At 39.1% G+C, this 14,042-nt stretch overlaps 1 protein-coding gene across 5 annotated transcripts in view; it reads right to left on the bottom strand.

Annotated features, from left to right (window-relative positions):
- Positions 1 to 682: 682 nt before the first annotated feature.
- Positions 683 to 14,042, bottom strand: part of LOC139750739 (gem-associated protein 6-like) — a 28,579-nt gene continuing 15,219 nt past the window's right edge. For all 5 annotated transcript variants that reach the window (XM_071665444.1, XM_071665442.1, XM_071665440.1 and 2 more), the window contains exons 3-5: positions 9,686 to 9,830; positions 7,743 to 7,847; positions 683 to 1,254 (exon numbers count right to left, since the gene is read on the bottom strand). In XM_071665444.1, the coding sequence (XP_071521545.1) occupies positions 1,108 to 1,254; positions 7,743 to 7,847; positions 9,686 to 9,830 (397 nt within the window). In that variant the 3' untranslated portion in view covers positions 683 to 1,107. The remainder of the gene's footprint in view (positions 1,255 to 7,742; positions 7,848 to 9,685; positions 9,831 to 14,042) is intronic.

Raw genomic sequence — 14,042 nt, 5'->3', positions numbered from 1 at the left:
CTTATAATTGATTCCATCAATCAAGTATCATCTTTATGAACATCCTTTAAGTAATCATAATTCTGTTATTTGCAGTATATTAACTCAGGCAATGGTCAGCTGATGACTACAAAGACAGTGATAAAAGAATAATGCAAAAACATCACTATTAATGATGACTTCCCAATATTATGTCCTCAGTGTCATGCACAACTCGTGACCTGAGATATCCCCTGATCCCAGAATACAGTCCTGTGGCCTCCCAATTTGACTTAAAAATATGTATACAGCTTAATATTTCATATTCCCGACCAAACTTTGAATTGAAAGTAATACCTTTAACCCCAAATTGTGTCTTCCTTTCTGTTTCATCCCAAGATGCTGTTATATGGAGCCAAAAACACATGGATTCCTTCATACCTATTAATGCCCTTAATTTATAAATTTTTCTCACAAATTATGTCTTCCTCTCTGTTTCATCTAAAGATGCTGTCGTATGGAGCCAAAAAAAAATGGATGCCTTCTTACCTTTTGATTCATTCATAACTATTCATGCCCTAAATTTCTAAATTTTTCTCAAACTGACAATTATCCTATGCTCCACATTTCAAGAAACAAATTTTAGGAAATATACAGGCAAGACTATGACTCTACAAAACATACATTTACTAGCTTTGTGGAGGTCAGGGAAATAAAAACAGACTAATTTTGATAACTGTGATTATATTATATGACATTCCACCATGTAGCATCCAACAGTCAAAGTAGCTATTCAGGTATAACTTTGCCACCACAGTGATGCACATATGATTCCTTCATTGGTTTGGATGAACTTAATCTAAAAATAGATTAGGAATTAATAATTTAACTCATGTTTCTGTGTGAGTATTTTGCAGCTTTCACTGCTTACTGGTAGAACAACATGATATTTCTATTACCAACATGGCATGATAATTTTCTTATTCACATTATCTCAAAATTTTTGGAAAGTCTATTAGTACTTATGTAGGAGATACTGATATCTAATACAGTTACTTGATCACATGACACCAGATACTGGCATCTAATATGGTTACTTGATCACATGACACTATTCAAGATATTTTTGTCATTGCTCTATGCAGTGATTCAAACAGCTGCAGTATCACTCCTTGTGGCATGGCCTGAAATGGGCATCTGTTGCACTAACTTCATCACTTTGTCAAGAACAACCTCATTGGTGCACTGTACAGACTGAGGCTCATATGGTGGTGTTATCACTGCGACCTGCAACACCTGATGGTATGAAATAAAAATTAGTGGTAACATTATAAGTTTATTGAGTCCTTTCAAATCAGTCATTACAAATCAATGTTCATTTACATTTGATCTTATATTTTTGATGTCCTTTTGGTTTACCTTTTTTTTTCCCCCAATCCCTCCATTGGCACAGATCTTGCTAAAACTGCAGTCCTACAAAGTTCATTCCATTCCTACACTTATATACTTCAATCTTATCAAGCCTATCTGCCTTTCTCCATTATCCATCACATCATTTCAGTCAGAGGTATCAAATTTTTCATCTATGTACCATTTTTCATTACCACAAAAGCCCTACACAAAATCTTCAGGTATAATCTTTCTTCCACTTTTTGCACATTCATCTATTTCTTGAAACATTTCTTACTGTATTTCAATCTTCTCCACTTACCTTCTTCCCTCAAGTACAAGTATCCCAAGCAAATTAGCAAGGATGCAGTAAAAAACATCTCAATAACTCTTGAAATTGTTAACTTTTGAAGTTAATTTCTTATGCTGAAAACTGAATTACATAAATATTGGCCATAATTAACCCTAATTTTTTTTCCCATAACTTTTTCAATACTTTTCCTTACATATAAGATATACTTTCCTTTATGCACATGTTGATACTTCATCACAAAAAAGATAGGAAGAGGTTTTGGGAAAGAGGAAATGATATAGGCGAAAAGAGGGGTGGTGAAAGTAAGTGAGCTTGGAAGAGGCTTATGTGAAGAGATGCCAGGAGAGAATGAGAGTAGAATGGCAAAAAGGTGAGCGTAAATAAAGTTATAGATGCCAAGAAAGAATGAGAGCAGAATGGCAAAAAGGTGAGTGTAAATAAAGTTAAGGGAGTGGGTGAGGATTGGGAGGTGTTTAAGGACTCTGTGGTATGTGTGAATGGGCAAATGAGAAAGAGTAGTGACTGGGAGGGATGACAAAGTTGCTTGTGTATGAGAAAAGAGAGGAATGAGTGTTACAAGGAAGGAGTGGCAGGCGTGCAAGAGAAAGAAGCAGGAGATCAAGAGGAAGGTGCATGCACTGATGAAGAGGACAAATGAGAACTGAGATGAGTGAGTATAAGAAAAAGTTCTGGATGGAGGTTAACAGTGTTAGAAAACCATGAGAACAAAAGGGAAAATCAGTGAAAGGGCAGATGGGAAAGCGGTAACAGGCAGATATGAGGTGAAGAGGTTTCAATCGTTGCCATGTGCCACCTGCATAGTCTGCTGGATTTAATCATTGATTTTCTCTTGCACATTATAATCAAGCATCTCTATTTTGTTTCCTTGGGTGTTGTGCTCTAGTTTTTACTGCTTTTTTGTTAGCAAGTTTCACAAGAAAAGTTTCACCACAAGAACAACTGTGCACCAACAATCCAGCAAACACGAGCAATTTCATGTAACAGGTACCTAAGCCAAAGTTAAACTGAAACTGAAACAAGAAGAGCATGTAAGGAACCAGTGGGCCCTGCCATTCATCAGCAGAAGGAAATTTGATTTAGCCTTACTAATCTGGAAAGTTTTTATTTTTTTTTTTTTATTATCATACTTTGTCGCTGTCTCCCGCGTTTGCGAGGTAGCGCAAGGAAACAGACGAAAGAAATGGCCCACCCCCCCCCATACACATGTATATACATACGTCCACACACGCAAATATACATACCTACACAGCTTTCCATGGTTTACCCCAGACGCTTCACATGCCTTGCTTCAATCCACTGACAGCACGTCAACCCCGGTATACCACATCGCTCCAATTCACTCTATTCCTTGCCCTCCTTTCACCCTCCTGCATGTTCAGGCCCCGATCACACAAAATCTTTTTCACTCCATCTTTCCACCTCCAATTTGGTCTCCCTCTTCTCCTTGTTCCCTCCACCTCCGACACATATATCCTCTTGGTCAATCTTTCCTCACTCATCCTCTCCATGTGCCCAAACCACTCCAAAACACCCTCTTCTGCTCTCTCAACCACGCTCTTTTTATTTCCACACATCTCTCTTACCCTTACGTTACTCACTCGATCAAACCACCTCACACCACACGTTGTCCTCAAACATCTCATTTCCAGCACATCCATCCTCCTGCGCACAACTCTATCCATAGCCCACGCCTCGCAACCATACAACATTGTTGGAACCACTATTCCTTCAAACATACCCATTTTTGCTTTCTGAGATAATGTTCTCGACTTCCACACATTCTTCAAGGCCCCCAGGATTTTCGCCCCCTCCCCCACCCTATGATCCACTTCCGCTTCCATGGTTCCATCCGCTGCCAAATCCACTCCTAGATATCTAAAACACTTCACTTCCTCCAGTTTTTCTCCATTCAAACTCACCTCCCAATTGAAAGTTTTTATATTACTACAAAAAAAAACAATGGAATGAAAAAACCTTGCTAACTTATAAATCACAATTCAGCTATCACTAATTTAAGGAGGATACCTGTAAATCTAAATCCACTTACATCACTAATCAACTTTCCCTTAGTCATTCTTTTCTCATCTCCTCTGTATTATGTGAATCCTTATATAGCTAAGTTGTTCTAAATAATCAGAGAAATATATATAACAATAGAGTGCTCTATACAAAGGATCTATTTAATTCATACATTCATTCTCTTTTCACACTAAGCAATGCTCTACCTCCAATCAACTTTTCAACCAAGATATATTCAGTCTCTTTTCACACTAAACAATGCTCTTCCTCCAATCAACTTGAATACTGTTTATCAATTAATTTTATTTTTGTTTTCTTCCCATACTATATCCAAAATACTGAAAGTCCCTGTACTTTACACAAAAAGATTTAATGAGTCTGCTAACATGCAGTTCACCTCTGTATTAACAAAGGATGGTATTAAACCTTGGTGAAATGAGTACAGAGAGGCCCAGAAACTACCAAGAAAAAACATAGCTTTCTGAATTCATTTCTAATATTTGGATAACAGGTCTTCAAGTTGGATACCTGTCAGAGGCAGATTATTTTGGGGTGGCTAATTTGGAACTATGTTGCAATACAAATCCATGAAATGTGTAAAAAAAAATTCTAGGCCCTGTTCTTCACCAATGAGTACATACTTAACAATAAACCCCTCTGCTCCATTTCCCTTATCAATTCCTTCCTTTACCTTGCTTCCAACCTATAAATATGGCCCAACAAAATACTCAAAATACTAAAGGTATTGCTCATATCTGCATATTTCTAAAAACTTAAAACAATTTTTTTTTTTTTTTTTTTGCTTTGTCGCTGTCTCCCGCATTTGCGAGGTAGCGCAAGGAAACAGACAAAAGAAATGGCCCAACCCACCCCCATACACAATGTATATACATACACGTCCACACACGCAAATATACATACCTATACATCTCAATGTACACATATATATACACACACAGACACATACATATATACCCATGCACACAATTCACACTGTCTGCCTTTATTCATTCCCATCGCCACCTCGCCACACATGGAATACCATCCCCCTTCCCCCTCATGTGTGCGAGGTAGCACTAGGAAAAGACAACAAAGGCCCCACTCGTTCACACTCAGTCTCTAGCTGTCATGCAATAATGCCCGAAACCACAGCTCCCTTTCCACATCCAGGCCCCACACAACTTTCCATGGTTTATCCCAGACGCTTCACATGCCCTGATTTAATCCACTGACAGCACGTCAACCCCGGTATACCACATCGATCCAATTCACTCTATTCCTTGCCCGCCTTTCACCCTCCTGCATGTTCAGGCCCCGATCACACAAAATCTTTTTCACTCCATCTTTCCACCTCCAATTTGGTCTCCCACTTCTCCTCGTTCCCTCCACCTCCGACACATATGTCCTCTTGGTCAATCTTTCCTCACTCATTCTCTCCATGTGCCCAAACCATTTCAAAACACCCTCTTCTGCTCTCTCAACCACGCTCTTTTTATTTCCACACATCTCTCTTACCCTTACATTACTTACTCGATCAAACCACCTCACACCACACATTGTCCTCAAACATCTCATTTCCAGCACATCCACCCTCCTGCGCACAACTCTATCCATAGCCCATACGCAACCATACAACATTGTTGGAACCACTATTCCTTCAAACACACCCATTTTTGCTTTCCGAGATAATGTTCTCGACTTCCACACATTCTTCAAAACAATTTATTTAGAATCAAATATTTTGGCTTCCTTTAACAGATAATTAAAAATTATAAACTATAGATATAAAATGGTTTCCTTTAAAAATTCCTGTCTACTGATATTCACATTATTGTTAAATTTCTCCAGTACTTTTAATCTATTCACTGTCATGATATAATTCATATATGACCCTGAAACTCAAATAATTTTAGTATTCTGTTAGTACATGTTCCATGGTAATAATGCTATTGCAAGCGTCATGCTGAAGAAGGTCTTCTCCGTATTTAATGACCATGAGTCAACACAGTTCAGTATGACCAATCCTCCACCGCCAAAGAATGCTATACTTCAACACCTTTCTTAACCCCTGTAGTTTGTATTCTTTTGGGCTTCCAAGTCCCATCTACTTTGCCATTTACATCCAACATAATTTCAAGCACAAAATGAAATGTTAAATAAAATAGCAGGCCTAGATAAGTTTGAAAAGTGAAAAGTTTGATAGGTAAGCCCTTCCTGTTCTTTTTAATAAGACATTTGATATGGGGAAAGTACCAGAAAACTAGAAATTTTCCAATGTAACATCAATACTCAAAGTGGTAATAAGTCCCTTTCTGGAAATCAAAGTCCAATTTTTACATCATTTAGAGGATCCCCACTTGATAAATGATTATGTAATTGGTCTCAGCAAATAAATTCATTTCTGACAAATCTGCTTGATCTCAATGATATCAATGAATAAAATAAAAGTAAATCAGGTGATGTCCCCTATCTAGATTTTCAAAAAAGCATTAAAGTTTTGTATCAAAGGCTACTAGCGAAAGCTGTCATACGGTATAGATGGGGTTGTACTTCAGTGGTTATGAAACTGGTTGACAGGCCATAAAAAAAGCGCAGTGATCAACTGTCAAGCTTCACAATGGTTTGATGTAACAAGTAGTGTACCACAGGGATCAGTCTTAGGACCAGTTCTCTTTCATATATATATATATATATTAATGATACTGATAATGAGCTGTGTCATAAGATATCAAAATTCTCAAGTAATATGAAGCTGGGAAATATATCTACAATAGAAACAGAATGTCTACAACTTCAAACCAACACGAAAAACTGATAGACTAGGCACGCAGGTGACACATGAATTCAGATATCGACAAGCACAAAGTTCTACATATCAGTAGTACAATTGAGAACACAAACTACAGTATGGATTCTGCTGAGCTACAAATAGTAATTGCAGAAAAAGACTTTGGTGTAACAATCTCAGGTGACTTAAACCACTTTAACTTGTACAAAGAAGCACTAAAAAGGCCAAAAAAAAATTAATGCTTTCATAGGCAGGGCTTTCAATTTAATTCTGAGAAAATCATTTTCACATTGAATTTTATGTTCTTTGTCATCCTACATAAAAAGACATAAACTGAGTGAGGAGAGTACAGCAGCAAGCTACTGTAATGATTCCCAGATTGAGAAACAAATACTATGAGCCAGTGAAATGACATAAATTTATTTCATTCTTCTTCAATAACAATCTCAAAGCCTACACCTTCATCATATTTTGAGCCAACAGTAAATATCTTTATTCTGTCTGCATGAACAGTATCATGCTCAAGGATTATAATTCTTTTTTATTACTGGAGCAATGATGCTTTTGTATACTTTCATCTAGTCCCTGCAAAGTGTGATATAAGGTACCTTCCAAGGAGAAAACAAACAAAGCCTACTTCTTTAACTAAAATCATATCCAATCTACTCAAAAGAGAGAGAAAACCATCACCTAATTGACCATATATGTGCTTTCATTGTTAAGTTTGACCAGTGAAAGAGAAATGTGGACATTGGGCATACATGTGCATTCCACAGTCTCGGAGAAGTTCTTAGTGACAGCTGTAGAACTAGATTTGTGAAGCATTATCTCAAAGAATCTGTTTTCCTTGTGAGATGAGTTCAAGTAGGTGGATAAAACAGTCATCTCACTCACAAAATCATTTCCCATGTCAGGTAGATAATTTGCAGGAAGAGTTCTTGGATCTTATCAGTGATTGCACCATCAAGGACAGGTTTACAAAGGAAGAACTCAGCACATTATGAACAGAGACCAGTACTGTGTTGCAAGGTTGCAACTGTGCCTTCACCCCCTAAACATGCAAAGAATGGTCTACATACCAGGTGTGTGAACCTAAGAGATCCACGTAGAAAAAGGTATTACAATCCCCTGACCAAGGTTCCTTTTTTCCCCCATTAACTTCGCCTTCTTCTTCAATGTCTGATAGTGATTTAAGTCCTCCTTCAGTCCATCTTAAAACAACAAGTACCTGAACAACAGACGGATTAACATTACCTGTATACTCATGTCTTCTCTCACTGTGTACGGTACACGGTTTTCTGCCAGCCACACACAAAGGGACTCCCGTCTTGCAGTTAACTCTTTGTTGCTATACCGAACCTGTAATAGGATCATAAAATATATCCTTCTAGTACACCATAAAACATGAAACAAATTTGTTAGCAAAGGGAAAAATTTAGGTTAAGAAAACTGGAACACCTTTTCTGAGGTGTTCCCAGGAGCATGAGAGATATTTGGTAGGCTATTTTTAAGAAAATCAAGGTTAGGACCTTCCAATCCTTAGTTTTTCCAGTGCCAAAACAATGATATCCCTCACTCTTTATTAACCACTTAACCATAGTGGCAATACTTTGCTTATTTCAGCCCATCCTTGTTAAATCTGTGAATGCCACAGAATTGACATTAATGACCCATTCAGTTGCATGTGCTAGCAGCTCAGAATTCACAGATCATGGGCATCAACCTACAAATGGTAAAAGCTGGTAGAAACAAAGGTTTAGAGAGAGAGAGAGAGAGAGAGAGAGAGAGAGAGAGAGAGAGAGAGAGAGAGAGACAGAGACACACAGAGAGAGAGAGAAGGGTAACTCAGGAAAAATGTTCAGAGACAATAGTTTTTCAATCTTCAAAACCAACATTTCACTCCTCTGCAGTCTGTCCCACAAGTATGACATCATACCCACATGAAGGAAAAGGGCTTACAGAAAACTTTCTGATAGGAAAACTAAACCAAAAATGAAAATTAATACAAATAAATACCTACAGTGGTAACTTTGAAGCACTCCGGAATCTGTCTCTCCTGAAGGAGGAATCCCTAGAACCACACTGGGTGGATTTGCCATGACTAAATTAAGGTACCATCTGACAAAGATGCTAGATGAGTGCCAAAGACTCCTTGACTTGAATTAACCCAGTGATAGGTTTCTGAAGAAGGATAAGGTAAAGGCCACTTACCCCATATCATGGGTTCTAGCAGAAACCTAGTTTGAGTCAATAAAATGAGTTTCTTAATCTTTCCATTTTTCTCTAAGGCCCAAACCTGGCATTTATACAGCACCAATGAGACTATTATACTGTGCCATCAAACATACCTACCTATCCCCTTGAAGACAGTGCCCTCCCTTTCCATACATTCCTCAATGCACCCACGACCTTTGCCCCCTCACCTTCACCCTTCATTTCAGCTCCCATGATTCCATTCAATGCCATATCCACTCGTGAGTATCTATGATCCACCTTCTATAAGTTCTCTCCAAAAAACCTGTCTCTATTCACTGCTAAACCTAATAAACTAACTCATTCACATTTCCTTTAAAGTTTTCCTTTCACACACTCTCCTATACTCAGATATCACAGCAGTTTCTCACTCTAATATGCCACCAGAGCTGTCATCAGCAAACAACAACTGACTTACCTCCGAGGCCTCCCATTCCCAACAGCCTGCCTCTATGCTCCACTCTCCAAGTATATGTATATGAATAGTCACTATAAGCTTCAGAAACTTTAGTAGAAATTTATGGAAAACTTGAGCTGTAGGTTAAATTTAAAGTGGTGCTGCGGTGCAGTGGAGTAAGTGTATCGAATAAAAATAAGAAGAAATAGCATGAATGAAATGAACAGCAATGATGAAATGAAAGATACAGAGTCATTAAAGTTAGGAATCAAGCATACCATGTAAAGATAAAGACAACTGAGTTACTGGGAATATGCAGGGAAATGAATTCAAAGCTCAAGGTCATAAGGTTTAATGTCAATGACAGAATTATGCACAAAGGTCTGCAACATAGAACAGAACTGATGTTACTGAAATGCTATACATATATGTTTCACTTATGTCTTGATCACTAAACTAGACGATTATTTTTTCTTTTTCACCAACCAGAGTGAAGAGACTAATATGAATGAAAGGATTGCCCCCATAAAAACCTCCTTTGGAATACCTGTTCCTTCCTGAAAATGTTGTCAATGGCAGCACCAAGGCCTGCAGGTGGACTGCTGTCAATAACTCTTATGGTTTTCACATTGTAGCCAAACACAATGACCACCTCCTTGCCACCACTATCATCAAACTCTACCAAAATCACACTGTAAATAAAATAAATAAAATAGGGTTGGGTACAATACAGAATTAGATACGAGAAGGAAAATTTTTCTGAAAAATCATCCAATGATTACAGTTTTGATAAGAACATGAAGATTAAAACCTTCTTAAACGGAAAAAAGGTGAGTTGTGAAGAATGAGAAAAACGGTTTCTCTCTGGGGTGGTGTCCCATGAACTTTTAGAGAATTCCTAACATCCCTTGGGATTAAAAACTTGGCAAGGTAAATGCCTCTTAGCCATTAAACATCTCTTTAGCAGTTGCAGCCTAACCCACTCCAGGTTCATGCCTATACCAATCACTTAGCTTCACACTGTGATGACATCATCATCCCCTTTGCAGACACAATGGCTGCCTCATAATTTTTGGAACACAAAATCTACCCCAGTGGTGATTACCTGTATGAAGAGGTTCTTTATAATTTCATAAGCAGAGTCTTCATAAATCATGGTATGGATGTATAGTCTACATCCTCAGAGAAGTGAATATGAATAATTATTCATAGTAACAATATCTGTTATACCCGAGCATCCAGAGCATTGTCAGGGCCAGCACAACCAGTGTGTCTACCAGCGGTCACTGCTGAGTAGAAATAGCTGAATGGTAGAGGGGAGGCCCAGACTGAGCAGTATGATCAACTGCTCAACATGCAGTTAGTGAGGGGTGACAGGCATTTACCTCACCAGAGAACAAAGGGTTCAATGTTTCTAAACCCTGAACAGAAACATTAGACTTCCTTATTGAAATGAAAAAGCATGGAAAGTTTTGTGGGGCCTGGATGTGGAAAGGGAGCTGTGGTTTCAGTGCCTTACAAATGACAGCTACAGACTGAGTGTGAACGAATGGGGCCTTTGTTGTCTTTTCCTAGCGCTACCTCGCGTGCACACAGGGAAGGTGGATGCCATTTCATGTGTGGCGAGGTGGTGGCGGGAATGGATGAAGGTAGCATGCATGAATATGTACATGTGTATATGTATATGTCTGTGTATGTATGTATACATTGAAATGTATAGGTATGTATATGTGTGTGTGTGTGTGTGGATGTTTATGTATATACATGTGTGTGTGGGTGGGTTGGGCCATTCTTTGGTCTGTTTTCTTACGCTACCTCGCTAATGTGGGAGACAGTGACAAAGTATAATAAGTACATAAATAAATAAATAAATAAATAAATAAATAAAAATATGTTTAATAACAGATGAAAGCTCAATAACCATCTGGCTGTATATCAAAAGGTATAGGAGAAATAATCAGTGCAAGCATTATTTAGAGAGTATAATGAAACTTTTACATTCACTACAGATCTGGCATAGTATTCTTAACAATAAAATAAAAATAACCTTACCAACCAGTCAACAATAAGGTCACCCCCTTTTTTAATAAATTCCACTGCAATACCATCCAAACCTGCTGCCTTGCCAGCTTTCATCTTCCACAAAGCTTTCACTACCTCTTCTCTGTTTACCAAATCATTTTCCCTAACCCTCTCACTTTGCACACCACCTCGACCAAAACACCCTATATCTGCCACTCTATCATCAAACACATTCAACAAACCTTCAAAATACTCACTCCATCTCCTTCTCACATCACCACTACTTGTTATCACCTCCCCATTTGCGCCCTTCACTGAAGTTCCCATTTGCTCCCTTGTCTTACGCACTTTATTTACCTCCTTCCAGAACATCTTTTTATTCTCCCTAAAATTTAATGATACTCTCTCACCCCAACTCTCATTTGCCCTTTTTTTCACCTCTTGCACCTTTCTCTTGACCTCCTGTCTCTTTCTTTTATACATCTCCCACTCAATTGCATTTTTTCCCTGCAAAAATCGTCCAAATGCCTCTCTCTTCTCTTTCACTAATACTCTTACTTCTTCATCCCACCACTCACTACCCTTTCTAATCAACCCACCTCCCACTCTTCTCATGAGTATGTATGACTCATGGTGAGGTGCCTGAGGATTGGCGGAATGCGTGCATAGTGCCATTGTACAAAGGCAAAGGGGATAAGAGTGAATGCTCAAATTACAGAGGTATAAGTTTGTTGAGTATTCCTGGTAAATTATATGGGAGGGTATTGATTGAGAGGGTGAAGGCATGTACAGAGCATCAGATTGGGGAAGAGCAGTGTGGTTTCAGAAGTGGTAGAGGATGTGTGGATCAGGTGTTTGCTTTGAAGAATGTATGTGAGAAATACTTAGAAAAGCAAATGGATTTGTATGTAGCATTTATGGATCTGGAGAAGGCATATGATAGAGTTGATAGAGATGCTCTGTGGAAGGTATTAAGAATATATGGTGTGGGAGGAAAGTTGTTAGAAGCAGTGAAAAGTTTTTATCGAGGATGTAAGGCATGTGTACGTGTAGGAAGAGAGGAAAGTGATTGGTTCTCAGTGAATGTAGGTTTGCGGCAGGGGTGTGTGATGTCTCCATGGTTGTTTAATTTGTTTATGGATGGGGTTGTTAGGGAGGTGAATGCAAGAGTTTTGGAAAGAGGGGCAAGTATGAAGTCTGTTGGGGATGAGAGAGCTTGGGAAGTGAGTCAGTTGTTGTTCGCTGATGATACAGCGCTGGTGGCTGATTCATGTGAGAAACTGCAGAAGCTGGTGACTGAGTTTGGTAAAGTGTGTGGAAGAAGAAAGTTAAGAGTAAATGTGAATAAGAGCAAGGTTATTAGGTACAGTAGGGTTGAGGGTCAAGTCAATTGGGAGGTGAGTTTGAATGGAGAAAAACTGGAGGAAGTGAAGTGTTTTAGATATCTGGGAGTGGATCTGGCAGCGGATGGAACCATGGAAGCGGAAGTGGATCATAGGGTGGGGGAGGGGGCGAAAATTCTGGGGGCCTTGAAGAATGTGTGGAAGTCGAGAACATTATCTCGGAAAGCAAAAATGGGTATGTTTGAAGGAATAGTGGTTCCAACAATGTTGTATGGTTGCGAGGCGTGGGCTATGGATAGAGTTGTGCGCAGGAGGATGGATGTGCTGGAAATGAGATGTTTGAGGACAATGTGTGGTGTGAGGTGGTTTGATCGAGTAAGTAACGTAAGGGTAAGAGAGATGTGTGGAAATAAAAAGAGCGTGGTTGAGAGAGCAGAAGAGGGTGTTTTGAAGTGGTTTGGGCACATGGAGAGGATGAGTGAGGAAAGATTGACCAAGAGGATATATGTGTCGGAGGTGGAGGGAGCAAGGAGAAGAGGGAGACCAAATTGGAGGTGGAAAGATGGAGTGAAAAAGATTTTGTGTGATCGGGGCCTGAACATGCAGGAGGGTGAAAGGAGGGCAAGGAATAGAGTGAATTGGAGCGATGTGGTATACCGGGGTTGACGTGCTGTCAGTGGATTGAATCAAGGCATGTGAAGCGTCTGGGGTAAACCATGGAAGGCTGTGTAGGTATGTATATTTGCGTGTGTGGACGTATGTATATACATGTGTATGGGGGGGGGTTGGGCCATTTCTTTCGTCTGTTTCCTTGCGCTACCTCGCAAACGCGGGAGAAAGCGACAAAGTATAAAAAAAAAAAAAAAAATATATGCGTATGAGGAATTAGACTAATTATATAGCTTTACAGCTTAATTTCATCATTTTCTAACAACAAATGTGATGATTATTAAGTGAAGGGAGTTCATGGAGGGAACAAACATCAGAGATATAGATAGATGGATAGATAAACAGATTCATATATTACCAAAAGTAAAAATTTCCACCTCTCAAAAGAGTTCATAAATCATAACTCCTTATGATATGTCAATTGGTTGACAAACTAAAGCTGTGAAAAGACTGAAGCATAAAGTGTGATCAAGCTGTCCTGTTCAGATGTCGAAACTTCTAAACAGCTGCTCTGTTTATACAAGGGATGGATTCGTCCTTGTATGGTGTACTGCTCTCATGTTTGGGGTGGTTCTAGCTCTGTATGCTTACTTGAAAGAGTTGTCAAAAGTGGTCCAACTTATAAAGTCCCAGGCTAACTTCCAAACTTGACCCCCTTACCCTATGCCGCAATGTTGGTTCACTTTCCCTCTTCTATAGGTATTATTTTGGTTTTTGCTCCTGCGATCTGGTAGCTTGTGTGCCCCCAACACTAGCTAGACAATGCAGTACTCAGCAAGCTGCTGCATCGCATGGTCACGGTGTGGCCATCAGCAACTCAAGGGTGTGCCGACTTGATACCTGCTTCTTTTCCTACACCTCAAAGCTTTG

The sequence above is a fragment of the Panulirus ornatus genome, chromosome 10 (genome assembly GCF_036320965.1).
Source record: "Panulirus ornatus isolate Po-2019 chromosome 10, ASM3632096v1, whole genome shotgun sequence".
Classification (NCBI taxonomy): Eukaryota; Metazoa; Arthropoda; class Malacostraca; order Decapoda; family Palinuridae; genus Panulirus; species Panulirus ornatus.
Note: the sequence above shows the minus strand (reverse complement) of the source record. Positions and strands in the feature narration are given on the sequence as shown.